The sequence below is a fragment of the Bos mutus genome, chromosome 3 (genome assembly GCF_027580195.1).
Source record: "Bos mutus isolate GX-2022 chromosome 3, NWIPB_WYAK_1.1, whole genome shotgun sequence".
NCBI classification, from domain to species: domain Eukaryota; kingdom Metazoa; phylum Chordata; class Mammalia; order Artiodactyla; family Bovidae; genus Bos; species Bos mutus.
The window spans coordinates 107,549,604-107,568,324 of NC_091619.1; the positions used below are offsets into that span (position 1 = coordinate 107,549,604).

Consider the following 18,721-nt stretch of genomic DNA (forward strand, 5'->3'; position numbering starts at 1 on the left):
CCAGAAACAAAACTGACACCAAGCAACTAATTGATAGAAGGCATCACTTATACCAACATGAGATAAATGTAGAGATTCCAGGGTTCTGGCTAAAGAGGGAGGGCTACAGTGGAGCCTGAAATACAGGCATCAGCACTCAAGAAACAAATATTAAACTTAAAGTGGCAAATCGATGAGTTTTTCTATGAGAAAAACAAATAGGATGAAGGCTATGATGGTGCTGAAAGATAAGAATTTGAAAGATAAGAATTCCAGAACAATTTAACAGTTGAAACTATGTGAGTGGATAAACTGATTTATAAGTAAACATAAGAAAATACATTTTTTTAAAAAGTGAAAGGGGCTTTCCTGGTGGCTGAGCGGTAAGGAATCTGCCTGCCAGTGCAGGAGACGTGGGTTTGATCCCTGGTCTGGAAGGATCCTACGTTCTGCGGAGCAAGCAAGCCTGTGAGCCCCAACTACTGAGCCTGCGCTCTAGAGCCCATGCCCTGCAACAAGAGAAGCCTCTGCAGTAAGAAGACCGCACGCCAAGTAGAGAGTAGCTCCCTCTTGCCGTAACTAGAGAAGAGCCCACCTAGCAACGAAGACCCAGCACGGTTGAAAATAAATAAATTTTTTTTTATAAAGAGGAAATATGACAAATAAGAACTAAGGGAATCTATTGACAGTAGACCTGCCTTGAAAGAAATGATAAAAGTATGTTTTCTAGAGAGAAGGAAAATTATATAGGTTGGAAGTCCAGACCTATACATACAAAAAAAGGTCAGAGAAGGAATAAATAAAAAATAAAATCTTTTATATTCTTATTCCTAACTGAACTAATAGATAGCGGTTCAAAATAATAATAGCAACAATGTATTATATGGAAATGAATGACAGCAATACTGGAAGGGACAGGAGGGAGAAACTGGGAATATTGATACTCTATTATAAGGTATCTACACTATCTGTGAAGTAGTACGGAATTATTGAAAGCAAACTTAGATTACTAGTAAATGTATACTGCAAACTTTAGGGAAACCACTAACATTTTTCAAAAAAGGATAATTCATAGAAGAGAGAAAATAGAATAATAGAAAATGCTCGTTTAAAACCATAAAAGGGAGAAAAAAGGGAGAAGAGTAAAAAAAAAAAAAAAAAAACTAAGACACAAACTACATGTTGCCTGCGTGGTCAGTCATTTCAGTCGTGTCCAACTCTTTGTGACCCCATGGACTATAGCCCGCCAGGCTCCTCTGTCCATGGGGTTTCCCAGGCAAGAATACTGGAGTGGATTGCCATGCCCTCCTTCAGGTGATCTTTCCAACTCAGGGATGAAACCAAGGTTTCCCACATTGTACGTGGATGGTATCAGGGGTATTACCCTACTGTCATGGAAAAGTGGGGTGTCCTCATGGTTATGGCTAAAGAGTAGCAGAAATGTCTGCTCTAGTAGGCAGAGATCCAGTTTGTGATCTCTTTTACATGGAGTGTTACATGGAATGTACCAGAAAAAAACTAAGCAGATAGCAGGATTTGTGAGTCATCCCAACACACACAGGTTAAACCTATGGTCAGCCAGGTTCAATATTTGAAAATCAATTAAAGTAACTGATCCCATTTATATGCAACCAGTCAATCCTAAAGGAAATCAACCCTGACTATTCATTGGAAGGAATGACGCTGAAGCTCCAATACTTTGGCCACCTGATTCGAAGGGCCAACTCATTGGAAAAGACCCTGATGCTAGGAAAAGATTGAAGGCAGGAGAAGAAGTCGACAGAGGACAAGATGTTTGGATGGCATCACCAACTCAATGGACATGAGTTTGAGCAAGCTCCAGGAGATGGTGAAGGATAGGGGAGTCTGGCATGCTGCAATCCATGGGGTCCCAAAGAGTCGGACACAACTGAATGACTGAAAAAACAGACTGATCATATTAAGAGAAAAAATTGAAAAATCACATGATCATATCAAAACATGTAGAAAAAAATCCATCATCCATTCATAATACAAACTCTCAGCAAACTAGGGTTAGAGGGGAACGTCCTTAACTTCATAAAAAAACAACTAGAAGGTTTACAGCTTTCATGTTTATTGCTGAGAAACTAGATGTTTCCCCCCTAAAGTCAGGAACAATGTAAGGATGTCTCATCTCACCACTGCTATTCAACATCATACTGGAAGTCCAAGCTAATGCAAGGAAAAGGATATAAAAGTACACAGACTGGGAAGGAAAAAATAAAACTGCCTTTGTTCATAGAGAACATGACTGTCTATGCAGAAAACCCCCCAAATTGACAAAAGCTTCTTGGAACAAGTAAGTGACTTAGCAAGGTTATAGGATACAAAGTGAATATACAAAAAATCAACTGCTTTCCTAAGTACTAAAAATGAAAAACTAAAATTTAAAATTTAAAGTGCAATAACCATTTATACTAGCAACAAAACAAAAAATATATACTTCAATATAAATCTAAATGAGGAAAACTATAAAACTCTGATAAAAGAAATCAAAGAAGCTTTGAACAGAGATATTTCTTGTTAAAAAATAGAAGATATCAATTCTTTTTTTAGAAGATATCAATTCTAAGATGTCAATTCTTCCCAGTTTGATCTACAGACTCAATGTAATCCCAGTAAGTCTCAGCAAGTTACTTCGTGATTACTGACAAACTGATTCTAAAGTGTATAGAGAGGCAAAAGACTTATTAGCTAATACAACAGGGAAGAAGAATACAGTCAGAGAACTGACATTACCTGACTTCAAGGCTTAACAAAACAGAGCCCAGAAACAGACTCACACAAATACAGTCAATCTTTGACAAAGCAGCAAAGACAATTTAATGGAGAAAGATAATCTTTCCAACAAATGGTGCTGAAAACCACTGGAATCCACGTGCAAAAAAAAAAAAAAAAATCTAGATATGACCTTATACCTTTCATAAAAATTAAGTAAAAATAGATTATAAAAAAGAAAACTATAAAACTTTATGTAAAAAAGAAAATGTATGTATGTATCTATATGTAAAAAAGAAAACTATAAAACTGCTAAAAGATTATACAAAGTAAAACTTAGAATATAGCACCAAAAATGATATGTGAAAGAATATACTGATGACATTATTTAAATTTGGACTTCATTAAAATTTTAAACTTGTGCTTTATGAAAGACACGCTTAAGAGAAGACAAGCCAGAGCCTGGGAGAAAATATTTGCCAAGTAGGTATCTGATAAAGAACTTGTATCCAAACATACAAAGAACTCTTAAAACCAAAACAATAAGAGAACAAACATATCAATTAAAAAATGAGTAGAAGACTGGAATAGACATTTCATCAAAGATATACAGATGGCAAAGAAGCACATGAAAAGGTGCTCTCTCTCTCTCTCTCTATATATATATATATATATACACACACACACACACACACGTATTTTGGCCATGCCACACATGTGTAGTATCTTAGTTCCCTGACCAGAGACTGAACTCATGCCCCCTGCAGAAGTGCAGAATGTTAACCAATGGTCTGCCAGGAAGTCCTGGTGCTCAATAATATGTGTTATTGTCGTTGTTCAGTTGCTAAGTCGTGTCTGAGGTTGTTGATATTTCTCCCAGCAATCTTGATTCCATCTTGTGAGTCATCCAGCCCGGCATTCTACATGATGTACTCTGCATATAAGTTAAATAAGCAGGGTGACAGTATACAGCCTGGACATACTCCCTTCCCAATCGGGAAACAGTCCGTTGTTCCATGTCCAGTTCTGTTTCTCCTTGTCCTGCATACAGGTTTCTCAGGAGACAGGTAAGGTGATCTGGTATTCCCATCTCTTGAAGAATTTTCCACAGTTTGCTGTGATCCACATAGTCAAAGGCTTTTGGGTAGTCAATGAAGCAGGAGTAGCTGTTTTTCTGGAATTCCCCTGCTTTTTCTACGATCCAACGGATGTTGGCAATTTGATCTCTGGCTCCTCCGCCTTTTCTAAATCCATCTTGTACATCAGGAAGTTCTCAGTTCACATACTGTTGAAGCCTTGCTGGAAAGATTTTGAGCATTACCTTGCTAGCATGTGAAATGAGCACAACTGAACGTGTTCAAGTATATATTATTAACAAACTTCAAAGTAAAATGACAAGATACTACTACATACCTATTAGAATTGCTAAAATCCAAAAAACTGTCAGATACTGAATGTTGAATGAATAGGCACTCTCATTAACTGCTGATGGGAAAATAAAATGGTACATCACTTTGGAAGACAATTTGACAGTCTTATTGTTGTTCAGTCACTAAGTCGTGTCTGACCCTTTGCAAGCCTATGGACTGCAGTAACACCAGGCCTCCCTGTCCCTCACTACCTACTGAAGTTTGCCCAAGTTCATGTCTATTGAGTCAGTGATGCTATCCAACTTCTGCCACCCTCTTCTTTTTGCCTTCAATCTTTCTTAACATCAGGGTCTTTCCCAATGATTTGGCTGTTGTATCAGGTAGCCGAAGTATTGGAGTTTCAGCTTCAGCATCAGTCCTTCCAATGAATATTCAGGGTTGATTTCCTTTAGGATTAACTGGTTTGATCTCTGTGCTCTCCAAGGGACTCTCAAAGACTCTTCTCCAGCATCACAATTCAAAAGCATCAATTCTTCAGCACTCAGCCTTCTTTATGGTCCAACTTTCACATCTGTACGTGACTACTGGAAAAACCACAGCTTTGACTACATGGACCTTTATTGGCAATGATGGCTCTGCTTTTATTAATAAGCTGTCTAGGTTTGTCATAGCTTTCCTTCCAAGTGTCTTCTAATTTCATGGCTGCAGTTGCCATCTGCAGTGATTTTGGGGCCCAAGAAGAGAAAATCTGTCACTGCTTCCACTTTTCCCCATCTATTTGCCATGAAGTGATGGGACTGGATGCCATGATCTTAGTTTTCTGAACGTTGAGTTTTAAGCCAGATTTTTCACTCTCTTCTTTCTCTTCAAGAGGTAATTTAGTTCCTCTTTGCTTTCTGCCATTAGAGGGTAACATCTGCATATCTGAGGTTGTTGGTATTTCTCGTGGCAATCTTGATTACAGCTTGTAACTCATCCAGCCCAACATTTTTCATGATGTACTCTGTATATAAGTTAAATAAACAGGGTGACAATATACAGCCTTGTTGTACTCCTTTTCAAGTTTTGAACCAGTCAGTCAGTCAGTTGTTACATGTAAGGTTCTAATTGCTGTTTCTTGACTCGAATACAGGTTTCTCAAGAGGTAAGATGGTCTGGTATTTCCATCTCTCTAAGAATTTTCCACAGGTCGTTGTGATCCACACAGTCAAAGGCTTTGGCATAGTCAATGAAGCAGAAGTAGATGTTTTTCCAGAATTCCCTTGCTTTCTCTATGATCCAGTGAATGTTGGCAATTTGATTTCTGGTTCCTCTGCCTTTTCTAAACTCAGCTTGTATATCTGGAAGTTCTTGATTCGAGTACTGCTGAAGTTTAGCTTGAAGGATTTTGAGCATAACCTTACTAGCATGGGAAGTGAGTACAACTGTCTGGTAGTGTGAACATTCTTTAACACTGTCCTTCTTTGGGACTGGGATGAAAATTGACCTTTTCCAGTCCTGTTGCCACTGCTGGGTTTTCCAAATTTGCTGACATACTGGGTGCAGTACTTTAACAGCATCATCTTTTAGGATTTTAAACAGCTCAACTAGCTTTGTTGGTAGTAATGCTTCCTAAGGCCCGCTTGACTTCACACTCCAGGATGTCTGGTTCTAGGTGAGTGACCACAGCATTGTGGTTATCCCGGTCAGTAAGACCTTTTTTATATAGGTCTTCTGTGTATTCTTGCCACCTCTTTTGCCTCTGTTAGGTCTTTACCGTTTCTGTTCTTGGCAGTCTTATCATTTGATAAAGCAATTGTGCTCCTGCTTATTTACTAAATTGAGTTAGAAACTTCTGTCCACACAAAAACCTCATGTGAATGTTTGTAGCAGCATTATTCATAATTGCCAAAGACTGTTAAGAAATCAAGATATCCTCCAGTAAGTAAATGTAGAACAAACTGTAGTACTCACACAATGTAATATTCAACATTAAAAAGAAATGACTTATAAGCCACAAAAAGACAAGATAGAATCTTAAATATTGCTAACTGAAAGAAGCCAGTTCAGAAAAGGTTACATACCGTGTAATTTCAACTATACAACATTTTAGAAAAGGCAAAACTATAGAGACTTAAAAAGACCAGTGATTGCCAGGGGATTGAGGAGACTGAGGGAGAGATGAGTAAGCAGAGCACAGGAGATTTTTAGAATAGTGAAATTATTCTTTGATACTGTCATAGTAGATAATGACATTATGCATTTGTCAAAACTCACAGACCTGTACAAAGAGTAAACTTTAATGTAAACTGCAGATAATATGTAATAATAATTTATCAATACTGGTTCATTAAATGTACCACTCTAAGATGTTAAAAATAGGGAAAGCTGTGTACAGGGGAAAGAAGGTATATAAGCACTTTCTATATTATCTGCTGAATTTTTCTGTAAATCTAAAACTGTTCTAAAAAGTAAAACCTATTAGTTAGAAAAATCACTCACTGAATCCACTGAGTGAAGCAGTGTAGAAAGTGCACTGAAAGTGAACTAAAGAGAATGCAGGCAAGAAGATCAGTGTGGAGGCTATGACAATATCAACTTTCTCTCCCAGCAACAGTGTACGACAGTGTATACTTACTCACATCTTTGTCAAAAGTTGCTATCATTGTTGGTGAAAAATAATTTATTCGAATTCACATTTCTTTAATGTCTAATGAGGCCCAGCATCTTTTCATAGATAACTGACCATTTGTACTTCTTTTGTGTCCTTTGTCTTTTTCAGTTATTTGTTCTTTCCTTGATTTACAAATTCTTTAACACCTTCTGTATTTTTTTCTTTTTCTTTTATTTTTTAAATTATGAAACCATGATAGCACATTTACAGGAGAGTTGGGAAATACAGATCAAAGCTACACATATAGTTCCACTATATATTACAATTGTTTTTCTAAGTAGGAAAATTCATATTGATGTATGGCAAAACCAATACAATATTATAAAGTAATTAGCCTCCAATTAAAAAAATAAATTTATATTAAAAATAAATAAATATTCTCCTGATTTGAGAATGTCAATATAAAATTTGTCAACTAAAAGTTCTTCCTATTAAACATTTAAGAAAGCAAAAAAAAAAAAGATTTTTAGTTGGAGTTTCAATATCAAACTTTCAAAATTTAACAGAATGAATATACAGAAAAGTAAAAGGATACAGTAGACCTGAAAAGCACCATGATCCAATTGAACACAATGAAGATTTATACAATTTTCACACAACAGTAGGGTATAAATTCTATTCAAGTTCCCGTAGACTATAAACTAGCAGACACTGGAACATATCCGGGCACACAAAACAAGGTAATACTTTCTGTATTTTATCACAACGTAAAAAATATCTTTTGACTTTTATAACCATCATTTTTAATCACTACATATTATCTCACCACCAGAAACTTACTATTTAAAACCAGTTCTTAGTAGTTGTTTAATGTCACAGATATCATTATGAAAATTTTGTGCACAGTTTTTTTATATTATGAATTCTTTCCTTTGAACATATTTTTGGAATAAGAAATACTTAAGTTGTGACTGAAAACACATTTTTATACTTTCGATGAAAGGATATTATCAATTTGTACTGTTATCAGCAATATGTTAAATACTAGATTCACTGCATACTCACAATCACTAGGTATTACAGTATTTAAATATATTTGCTAATTTAGTAGCATAAAAATGTCCTTTTATCAATTTGTACTTTTCTTTATTTCTTTATTGGTGTAAACCAACATATTCTCAAATATTTACTTGTTTTTTCTTGAGAAATTTTGATTTTCTTCATTTATTAATCTAGGAGAACATAAAAATTTTTTCCTTTGACTACAATAACAGATCCATATGAATACTTTACTAATAAACTATAGCCTTTTGTTGTTTCAATTTGCTGCAAATATTTTTGATGTTCTATGGTTTCCTTTTAATTTTAGTTATACATTTGTGATAGAAAATTTAATTTTTATGCAAATAAATTTTCTTATGTCAATTCTATTATCCTAAGCTTAAATGATTATAGTCCATTCAGTAATTTGAAAATTATATTTTCTTTGTGTTTTTCCATGTTTAAATGATTTATTTTTAACTTATTACGCTCATAAACTTTAGCTTGTTTACACTCATAATAGCTAACATTTACTGAGCATTCACTATATCACAGGTGCTGTCATAAACCTGTTTACATAAAAGTGTTTGTGATCCCATGGACTGTAGCCCACCAGGCTCTTCTGTCCATGAAATTCTCCAGGCAAAAATACTAGACTGGGTAGCCATTCACTTCTCCAGGGGATCTTCCTGACCCAGGGATGGAACCTGGGTCTCTTGCACTACAGGTAGATTTTTAATTCTATTTTAGCCACCAGGGAAGCCCTGTTTACATATGTAAATTTATTTAAACTTTACAATTACCTTCCCTTGTAGCTCACTCGGTAAAGAATCTGCCTGCAGTGCAGGAGACCTGGGTTCAATCCCTGGGTTGGGAAGATCCCCTAGAGAAGGAAATGGCAACCCACTCCAGTATCATTACCTGGAAATCTCATAGACAGAGGAGCCTGGTGAGCTGCAGTCCATGGGGTTGCAAAGAGTCGGGCACGACTGAGTGACTAACACTTACAACTTAAATATTTGTAGTACCCCAATTTCACAGATGAGGAAACCCAGGCTTTGTGTAGTTAAGTAATTCAGGTAGTATCACACAAGTAGCATACCTGGCAATACCTGGGTATTAAGCAGCAGAGTCTGACTCTAGAGCCTGTGCTTTTAACATACATTATACTGATACTCAAGTTATTTCAATGACACTTTTAATAAACAATTCTCTTAATCATTGTTTTGTAATGCCTCCTTCACTGAAATTCTTTTCATAGAGTCTTGGACTATTTAGTTTGCTCTCATGATTTCTCTTTTTATAGTAACAATACATGGTTTTAAAGACTATAGTTATAAAATGTATTTTTATGTTTGAAAGTTTTAGGATATGTGTTAGTATAATTTTAAAAGGAACTTTTTTTTTTTTGGCAAGCAGGATCTTAGATCTCTGACTAGGGATCAGACCCATGTCCCCTGCCTTGGGAGCTTGAAGTTTTAACCACTGGATTGCCAGGAAAGTCCCTGAAAGGAATAGAAAGTACCTGAGGAAAAATGCAATCTTAATACGGTATCTTTACCATACACTGGTGTCTTCCCGGGCAGGATAACGATAATGAGCTGCAGCCCTGAGTAGGTGTTCTTGAGATGCCGGAACATGGGCTCCACGCTGTCTGCCCCCTGTGCGTATTTGCAGAAGCAAGGCTGGCCCTGGATGGGCATCCCTGCGTCCTTGGAAATCTTCCGCAGCTGGTCCGTGAAACCCCTGGAAGGAGAAATCACTAAAAATAAAGCTTTTGTCTAGTTATCAACATCTAAAAAGTAGTAATGCAAAGTTTGGGAAGGGAATGGAAAACAAAGCAAAGATCTGTGTGCTCCATATAGCAAGAGGTCACCAGAGTAGTGAGGTGAAAGGCCAACAACTGGTCAGTAGTCTATTTTGCAAACTAAGAACACTACTGTACGGTTATGTGGCATTTTGTAGTTTACAAAGGATATCAGTAATAGAGTGTGCTGGTTAAGAGCTCAGCTCTAGAATTAGCATGATGGGTTCCAGTTCTGTTACTTGCTAGCTATAGAATTTTAGGCAAATTTTTTTCAGTTTCTCTCGTCTGTAAAATGACTACTTCCAATATAGAGTTGGTGTGAAGATTAAATGAGATAATACACATTAGGCACTTAGTGTACTGCCCAAGACCTGGTGTAAAAGCTTGATATATTTAAGCTATTATACATTTTCTAATTTGATCCTGACAAGATTTATAAAAAGGGGGTAGGTGTTATCACCATTTTACAGATCTGGAAATAGCTTCAGGGACATTAAGTATTAGATCAAGGTCAAATGCTTGGATAAGTGGCAAGACCCAGAACTATGACCTAATTCAGAATTTCTTTCTACAGTAATACCTATTTGAAACTAGGATAGCAGGAAAGATTCTGTCCTCAGAAAAGATTTAGGAAAAAGAAAACATTATAAAAAAAAGAGGTAGACAGCACTTTAATAATTCTGCACTTAGCCTAGGATAAATAAGTAATAATGTTGAGGTTTAACAATCACTTTACTTGTTTTTAAAACAAATACATCCCTAAGTCAAGGATCTGAATGGTCTTTGCTCAGAAACTCTGATTCCCTCAGGACAGAGATGAAGTTTGTAGGAATTCCCTCCTCCTCCTTTTCCTTATTAGTATCTAATTCAAGAAAGTATGAAGTTGAATATTTTCAGTTAGCCTGAACAAGAGCCGTAAGCCCAATGATTATGAGACTTCTATCAAGCCATGAATAACAAATGTAAAATGAAAAGAGTACCTCAAAGCTTGAAAAACAATTGGAGGTGTTTTCTTTGGTCTCTGGAGGTCAAGAAAAATAATCGCAGCATTGTACTTAACTGAGCTCCAGACATTTTACTTGAAAGTCAGAGGATAACAAGTTCGGAGAGAAAAAATATACTAAGTGAACCTCAAGACATACATTTAGAGATGTGGAGCCAATAAAAAGGAGGTGGCACTAGTGGTAAAGAACCTGCCTGCCAACGCAGGAGACGTAAGAGTTGCAGGTTTCATCTCTGGGTCGGGAAGCTCCCCAGGAGAAAGGCATGGCAACCTACTCCAGTATTCTTGCCTGGAGAATCCCATGGACAGAGGAGCCTGATGAGTTATAGTCCATAGAGTTGCCAAGAGTTGGACATGGCTTAGCATGCACACATCCATGAACAGAATTAAATAGGAAAAAAAAAAGTTTTTCACATGAGGGAGGCAAAACAAATTCTGAATTGATCCTGGGGTAAACTGATCTCTACGTCACTCAAGAACTATTCATTACGGGCATATAGGGTCTGTTAGTGGACTTACATCAGACAATAATAATTTTTCTTAGGATTAGATTCTAGAGAGGAGACAACTTTACACAAATATTATAACTTTATTTTATACAGGCAGTGACAAGTACAAATGGAGAAGATACTGACAAACTACTAAGTTTACTATTATGGATTATTTCCAGCATCACAAATTACAGAAGACTGAGTGTCATTTAGAAGTGTAGACACAGAATGGAGGCATCTTAGTAAAGAGCTGCATGAGTGTAAATGGAAAAGAACACCAGAGAGTTTGAGGGCATACAGTGTTCAGTTTCTTTGTCCAAAATATATGAACATGGAGAAAGGGTTTAAAGAGGCAAATGAAAAACTTTAAAAATGTTATTCTTTGTTAATCAGAAGCCTAAAGTTTTAGAATGGAGCTAATCACAAGAGGAGTTGGTACTCTTTTCACTATAGCACAACTCCTCAAACAAGAGTAACAGCAGAAGCCCTCAAGAGGGCCACAGCCCCAAAGATTGGTGTTCCAAAGGAGAGGAGACAAAGGAGAAAGGAAACCAAAGTGATGAAAAAACCAGGAAGGCAAGAATGGAGAGACTGTCAGTAAGGCAGTCAATTGTATCTAATGCTGCACAACTATTGAAAAAATAATGGGTCAGAATCAGTTCAGATGCTCAGTCACGTCCGACTCTTTGCAACCCCATGGACTGCAGCACACCAGGCTTCCCTATTCATCATCAACTCCCAGAGGCTACTCAAACCCATGTCCATCGAGTCGGTGATGCCATCCAACCATCTCATTCTCTGTCGTCTCCTTCTCCTCCTGTCTTCAATCTTTCCCAGCATCAGGATCTTTTCAAATGAGTCAGTTCTTCACATCAGGTGGCCAAAGTATTGGAGTTTCAGCTTCAGCATTAGTCCTTCTAATGAATATTCAGGACTGATTTCCTTTAGGATGGACTGGTTGGATCTCTTTGGAGTCCAAGGGACTCTCAAGAGTCTTCTCCAACACCATAGTTCAAAAGCATCAATTCTTCGGTGCTCAGCCTTCTTTACAGTCCAACTCTCACGTCCATACATGACTATCGGAAAAACCATAGCCTTGACTAGAAGGACCTTTGTGGGCAAAGTAATGTCTCTGCTTTTCAATATGCTGTCTAGGTTGGTCATAAATTTTCTTCCAAGGAGCAAGCATGTTTTAATTTCATGGCTGCAGTTACCATCTGCAGAGATTTTGGAGCCCCCCAAAATCAAATCTCTCATTGTTTCCATTGTTTCCCCATCTATTTGCCATGAAGTGATGGGACCAGATGCTATGATTTTAGTTTTCTGAATGTTGAGTTTTAAGCCAACTTTTTCACTCCACTCTCACTTTCATCAAGAGGCTCTTTAGTTCTTTTTTGCTTTCTGCCGTAAGGGTGGTGGCATCTGCATATTTGAGATTATTGATATTTCTCCTGGCAATCTTGATTCTGGCTTGTGCTTCATTCATCCCAACCTTTGGCATGATGTACTCTGCATACAAGTTAAATAAGCAGGGTAACAATATACAGCCTTGACGTACTCCTTTCCCGATTTGGAACCAGTCTGTTGTTCCATGTCCGGTTCTAACTGTTGCTTCTTGACTTGCATACATATTTCTCAGGAGGCAAGGTCAGGTGGTCTGGTATTCCCATCGCTTGAAGAGTTTTCCAGAGTTTGTTGTGATCCACACAGTCAAAGTCTTTGGCATAATCAATAAAGCAGAAATAGATGTTTTCTGGAATTCTCTTGCTTTTTTTAATGATCCAGTGGATGTTAGCAGTTTGATCTCTGATTCCTCTGCTTTTTCTAAATCCGGCTTGAACATCTGGAAATTCATGGTTCATGTACTGTTGAAGCCTGGCATGGAAAATTTTGAGCATTACTTTGTTAGCGTGTGAGATGAGTGCAACTGTGCGGTAGTTTGAGCATTCTTTGGCATTGCCTTTCTTTGGGATTGGAATGAAAACTGACCTTTTCCAGTCCTGTGGCCACTGCTGTTTTCCAAATTTGCAGGCATATTGAGTGCAGCACTTTCAAAGCATCATCTTTTAGGATTTGAAATAGCTCAACTGGAATTCCATCACCTCCACTAGCTTTGTTCGTAGTGATGCTTCCTAAAGCCCACTTGACTTCACATTCCAGGATGTATGGCTCTAGGTGAATGATCATACCATCATGGTTATCTGGGTCATGAAGTTCTTTTTTGTATAGTTCTTCTGTGTATTCTTATCACCTCTTCTTACTATCTTCTGCTTCTATTAGGTCCATACTATTTCTGTCCTTTATTGTGCCCATCTTTGCATTTTCCCTTGGTATCTCTAATTTTCTTGAAGAGATCTCTAGTCTTTCCCATTCTATTGTTTTCCTCTATTTCTTCACAGTGATCACTGAGGAAGGCTTTCTTATCTCTCCTTGCTATTCTTTGGAACTCTGCATTAAAATGGGTATATCTTTCCTTTTCTTCTTTGCCTTTAGTTTCTCTTCTTTTCTCAGCTATTGAGAATAGACCATTAGAACTGATAATCACAAAGATACTTTTGTGGTTGAAATTGATTCCAGGAATCAATTTTGGTAGAGCACTAAAACTTCAAGGAAGGAGACTGAATGGAAGCCTGGAATCCTGAGAGAGTGTCAAGGTAAAATGAAGATTTGTTTTAAACAGAAGATTGTTGAGGGAAAGAATCTGGAGAAGATGAAAAGTAGTGGAGATGGAGGCCAAATTTTGGAAAGTGAAAATGAGAAGTTAAATGACTCTTTCAAGGAACTCAATTGAGAAATAAGGATGTTATTTAACTTTCATTCAGTAAATAAGTACTATTATCTCTATTTTTAAAAGGTAAAAACTGAAGCATAATAAGATCAAATAAATTGTTCATGGTAATAAAGTTAGGAAGTGGCAAACCTGGGAATTAAATCTAAACTATTTGCCATCAAAAGTCAATGGTACTCCTGCTATACCATATAAGCTAGTCTATTAGAATGCCTATAAGAATCAATCAGTGACTTGGATATGACCAAAAAATTCAGAATCTTCATCAAAGTACTGAGAAGAAACATTTTTAAAGGTTCATTGATTAAATATACTTCATATTGAGGCAATGTTGGTTAGAACATTAGCTGAATAATTTAAAATTGAAACACAAAATGGTCCCAAAGTGAAACTAATGACAAGCCTTACTTCAATATTTCTTCTCTACACTGCCTCTGTGTGGCAAAACAAGCTATAGCCCACATTTTGATTTCAACTCCTGTGTGGAACTGTTTCCCTCGCATGTCCCATACTCCGTGGCTTGGTGTTGCTACAGTCCGGTTCTACAGAGAAAGAGAAATAATAAGGCAAAAAAGAACAAACATTTAATATATAACTTATTTGAATGAGCTAAAAATAAGCATTTCAAATTGCTGGAATAGGCTTTTCTAAATCAATATTTTATATTTTTATCACAGAAAAACAAAAGTTCCATTAAGTTCAAGCAAAGACACTCAACTTGAAACAAAAACACCGTTGGAATGAAAAATACTTTCTAAATTCTAGACTCAGCTAGGATGTCCTTCTCTCAAAACACAGAAACTGTATATTTATAATTTAAACATGATATCAAGAGGTTTTACCCGGCCTCCATATTGGAGCATAGGTGCTGGAAGTACGCGTCCGGTTACATGAGCCATTTCATCTCGAACTTTAAATTGAAACTCTTGAACAAATGGATCTGTTTCATAATTTGCACTTCTTACCTAACAACACAAAAGGTTTGTAGTTACTTTCAAAATTCCCCTAATTTCCCTTTAGAACCCTCTAATTTTTTTTCTTCACTGTGTCAATAATGTTTTATAATAGGTCTAGATGCTGCTGCTGCTAAGTCACTTCAGTCGTGTGCAACTCTGTGCGACCCCATAGACGGCAGCCCACTAGGCTCCCCCGGCCCTGGGATTCTCCAGGCAAGAACACTAGAGTGGGTTGCGATTTCCTTCTCCAATGCGTGAAAGTGAAGTTGCTCAGTCGTGTCGGACTCTTAGCGACCCCATGGACTGCAGCCTACCAGCCTCCTCCATCCATGGGATTTTCCAGGCAAGAGCACTGGAGTGGGTTGCCACTTCCTTCTCCAATAGGGCTAGATAATGGTACCCAAACTACAGAGCAGATTTTTAACCTGGGGACTACAGACCATAAGTGGACAGTAGGAAGTCTGTGAACTTCCTGTTCATTTATAGAATATTTAAATGTATTAGGTTGGATAAAAAGAAATTTCAACTATTTATGACTCATGAAAATGGTAATTTTATATGGTTAAGCCTAATACATTTTGGGGAGGGTGGTCAAGAAATTGCAAGAGAAATACCTGACCTAAAAATGGTTAATTATTTCTAATCAGAGGATCTGGACATATAATATTGAAATCTTATGTAGAGCTTGATGCTGCTGCTGCTGCTAAGTCGCTTCAGTCATGTCCGACTCTGTGCGACCCCATAGACAGCAGCCCATTAGGCTCCTCTGTCCCTGGGATTCTCCAGGCAAGAATACTGGAGTGGGTTGCCATTTCCTTATCCAATGCATGAAAGTAAAAAGTGAAAGTGAAATTGCTCAGTCATGTCCGACTCTTAGCGACACCATGGACTGCAGCCTACCAGGCTCCTCCGTCCATGGATTTTCCAGGCAAGTAGAGCTTGATAGCAAATATCAATAATCCTAAGCTTTTTTCCCTAATTGATAACAAGTTATATAAAATCTACTTGAATATTTTCCAATAAAACATAGCAGAAGATAAAATTTACTTAAGAGATATACTTGAGACAGACAAGAAAGCCACGATGAGATGCGTATTATAATTTTTACATAATATACCAATATATGCAAAGAATTTATTGTAATCTCAGAAGTGTAATTCATGTTTATAGTGTGCTATAATGTGTTTTTCAAAACATATTTTTTTAGTCTCAGGGTAAAGGTCATATAAGGTTACAAAAAGGGCAATGTTCAAGTCTTTGAGTAAAAATCTAGTAAAAACACTATATAAATTTACATATATAATCCCACAATAAGCAGGAAATGTTTTCTAAATTATGCACTAATGATTTTTTTCTTCAAGCTTAAATGCCATTAGTTTCTATAAGATTACAAAGAGTAACAACTATTCACCAAGACTTCCTTGGTGTGAAATGTTTTATGATTAATTTTTACAATAATCTTAATTACAAATAAGTCTTTTATACTTTTTATTTTACAGAGGATAAAACTAAAGCTTAGTAAAGTGAAATGATTGGTCTAAAACCATATAGCTAAGCAAGTGACATATAATCTGAAATCTGTACATTCTGATTTCTAGAGTTCCTACTCTCAGTCACTGTTCTAGCCTACCGGATGCTATAATTATAAATATAGTAAGGGACGGAGGAGCCTGGTGGGTTGCCGTCTATGGGGTCACACAGAGTCAGACACAACTGAAGCGACTTTGCAGCAGCAGCAGCAGCAACAGTAACTGTAAGTAAGTAAAGAAGTTAGACTTTGAACTTAGAGCTGTTAAGATTCCAAGTGCTAGCCTGGCGGGCTACAGTCCATGGGGTAGCAAAAAGTCAGGCACAACTAACTTTCAAAGATAAGATCCAGGTGCCTTTATTTTTCACTTTGCCCTAATTCCGTCAGTTTTATAATGTATTAATGTCTCTTTTCTCCCCATTTAGAATAAGAAGAGCTTAGACACCCTATAAGGCTGGAGCTGTCTTAAACTTCTTTATTCATCCTATAGTTACCAGTGTAGATACTGGGGCTAAGCAATCCTACTTTGTGTGTTAAGCTTCTCACTATTGCTAGTCATAAAACCTTGACTTTCCTTTCCTATTTTAGGTGGGAGGTGATAAAAGTCCAGTTCACTAAACTGAAACATTAGTTCTGAGATTATCTGTTCTGAATCTAACTAAAGAGCTTGGGGCTAAATTAGAAGGCTCTAACCTTTGTCAAGAAAATGTACTGGTCATAACAAACACCCTCTTCCAATAACACAAGAGAAGACTCTATACATGGACATCACCAGATGGTCAACACGGAAATCAGACTGATTATATTCTTTGCAGCCAAAGATGGAGAAGCTCTATACAGTCAGAAAAAACAAGACCAGGAGCTGACTGTGGCTCAGATCATGAACTCCTTATTGCCAAATTTAGACTTAAATTGAAGAAAGTAGGGAAAACCACTAGACCATTCAGGTATGACCTAAATCAAATCCCTTATGATCATACAGTGGAAGTGAGAAATAGATTTAAGGGCCTAGATCTGATTGATAGAGTGCCTGATGAACTATGGAATGAGGTTCGTGACATTGTATAGGAGACAGGGATCAAGACCATCCCCATGGAAAAGAAATGCAAAAAAGCAAAATGGCTGTCTGGGGAGGCCTTACAAATAGCTGTGAAAAGAAGAGAAGCGAAAAGCAAAGGAGAAAAGGAAAGATATAAGCATCTGAATGCAGAGTTCCAAAGAATAGCAAGAAGAGATAAGAAAGCCTTCTTCAGTGATCAACGCAAAGAAATAGAGGAAAACAACAGAATGGGAAAGACGAGAGATCTGTTCAAGAAAATTAGAGATACCAAGGGAACATTTCATGCAAAGATGGGCTCGATAAAGGACAGAAATGGTATGGACCTAACAGAAGCAGAAGATATTAAGAAGAGAGGGCAAGAATACACAGAACTGTACAAAAAAGATCTTCACGACCCAGATAATCACGATGGTGTGATCACTCACCTAGAGCCAGACATCCTGGAATGTGAAGTCAAGTGGGCCTTAGAAAGCATCACTACGAACAAAGCTAGTGGAGGTGATGGAATTCCAGTTGAGCTATTCCAAATCCTGAAAGATGATGCTGTGAAAGTGCTACACTCAATATGCCAGCAAATTTGGAAAATTCAGCAGTGGCCACAGGACTGGAAAAGGTCAGTTTTCATTCCAATCCCAAAGAAAGGCAATGCCAAAGAATGCTCAAATTACCGCACAATTGCACTCATCTCACACACTAGTAAAGTAATGCTCAAAATTCTCCAAGCTAGGCTTCAGCAATACGTGAACCGTGAACTTCCTGATGTTCAAGCTGGTTTTAGAAAAGGCAGAGGAACCAGAAATCAAATTGCCAGCATCCGCGGGATCATGGAAAAAGCAAGAGAGTTCCAGAAAAACATCTATTTCTGCTTTATTGACTATGCCAAAGCCTTTGACTGTGTAGATCACAATAAACTGTGGAGAATTCTGAAAGAGATGGGAATACCAGACCACCTGATCTGCCTCTTGAGAAATTTGTATGCAGGTCAGGAAGCAACAGTTAGAACTGGACATGGAACAACAGACTGGTTCCAAATAGGAAAAGGAGTACGTCAAGGCTGTATATTGTCACTCTGCTTATTTAACTTATATACAGAGTACATCATGAGAAACGCTGGACTGGAAGAAACACAAGCTGGAATCAAGATTGCCGGGAGAAATATCAATCACCTCAGATATGCAGATGACACCACCCTTATGGCAGAAAGTGAAGAGGAACTCAAAAGCCTCTTGATGAAAGTGAAAGTGCAGAGTGAAAAAGTTGGCTTAAAACTCAACATTCAGAAAACGAAGATCATGGCATCTGGTCCCATCACTTCATGGGAAATAGATGGGGAAACAGTGGAAACAGTGTCAGACTTTATTTTTGG

The 18,721-nt window shown here is 37.4% G+C and overlaps 1 protein-coding gene across 5 annotated transcripts in view; it reads right to left on the reverse strand.

Moving 5' to 3' along the window:
* The window catches only part of LOC102274366 (argonaute RISC catalytic component 3), a 118,486-nt gene that overhangs the window by 17,126 nt on the left and 82,639 nt on the right, over positions 1-18,721 (reverse strand). For all 5 annotated transcript variants that reach the window (XM_070368437.1, XM_070368438.1, XM_070368441.1 and 2 more), the window contains 3 exons: positions 14,654-14,776; positions 14,220-14,353; positions 9,284-9,468 (listed from right to left, as the gene is read on the reverse strand). In XM_070368437.1, the coding sequence (XP_070224538.1) occupies positions 9,284-9,468; positions 14,220-14,353; positions 14,654-14,776 (442 nt within the window). The remainder of the gene's footprint in view (positions 1-9,283; positions 9,469-14,219; positions 14,354-14,653; positions 14,777-18,721) is intronic.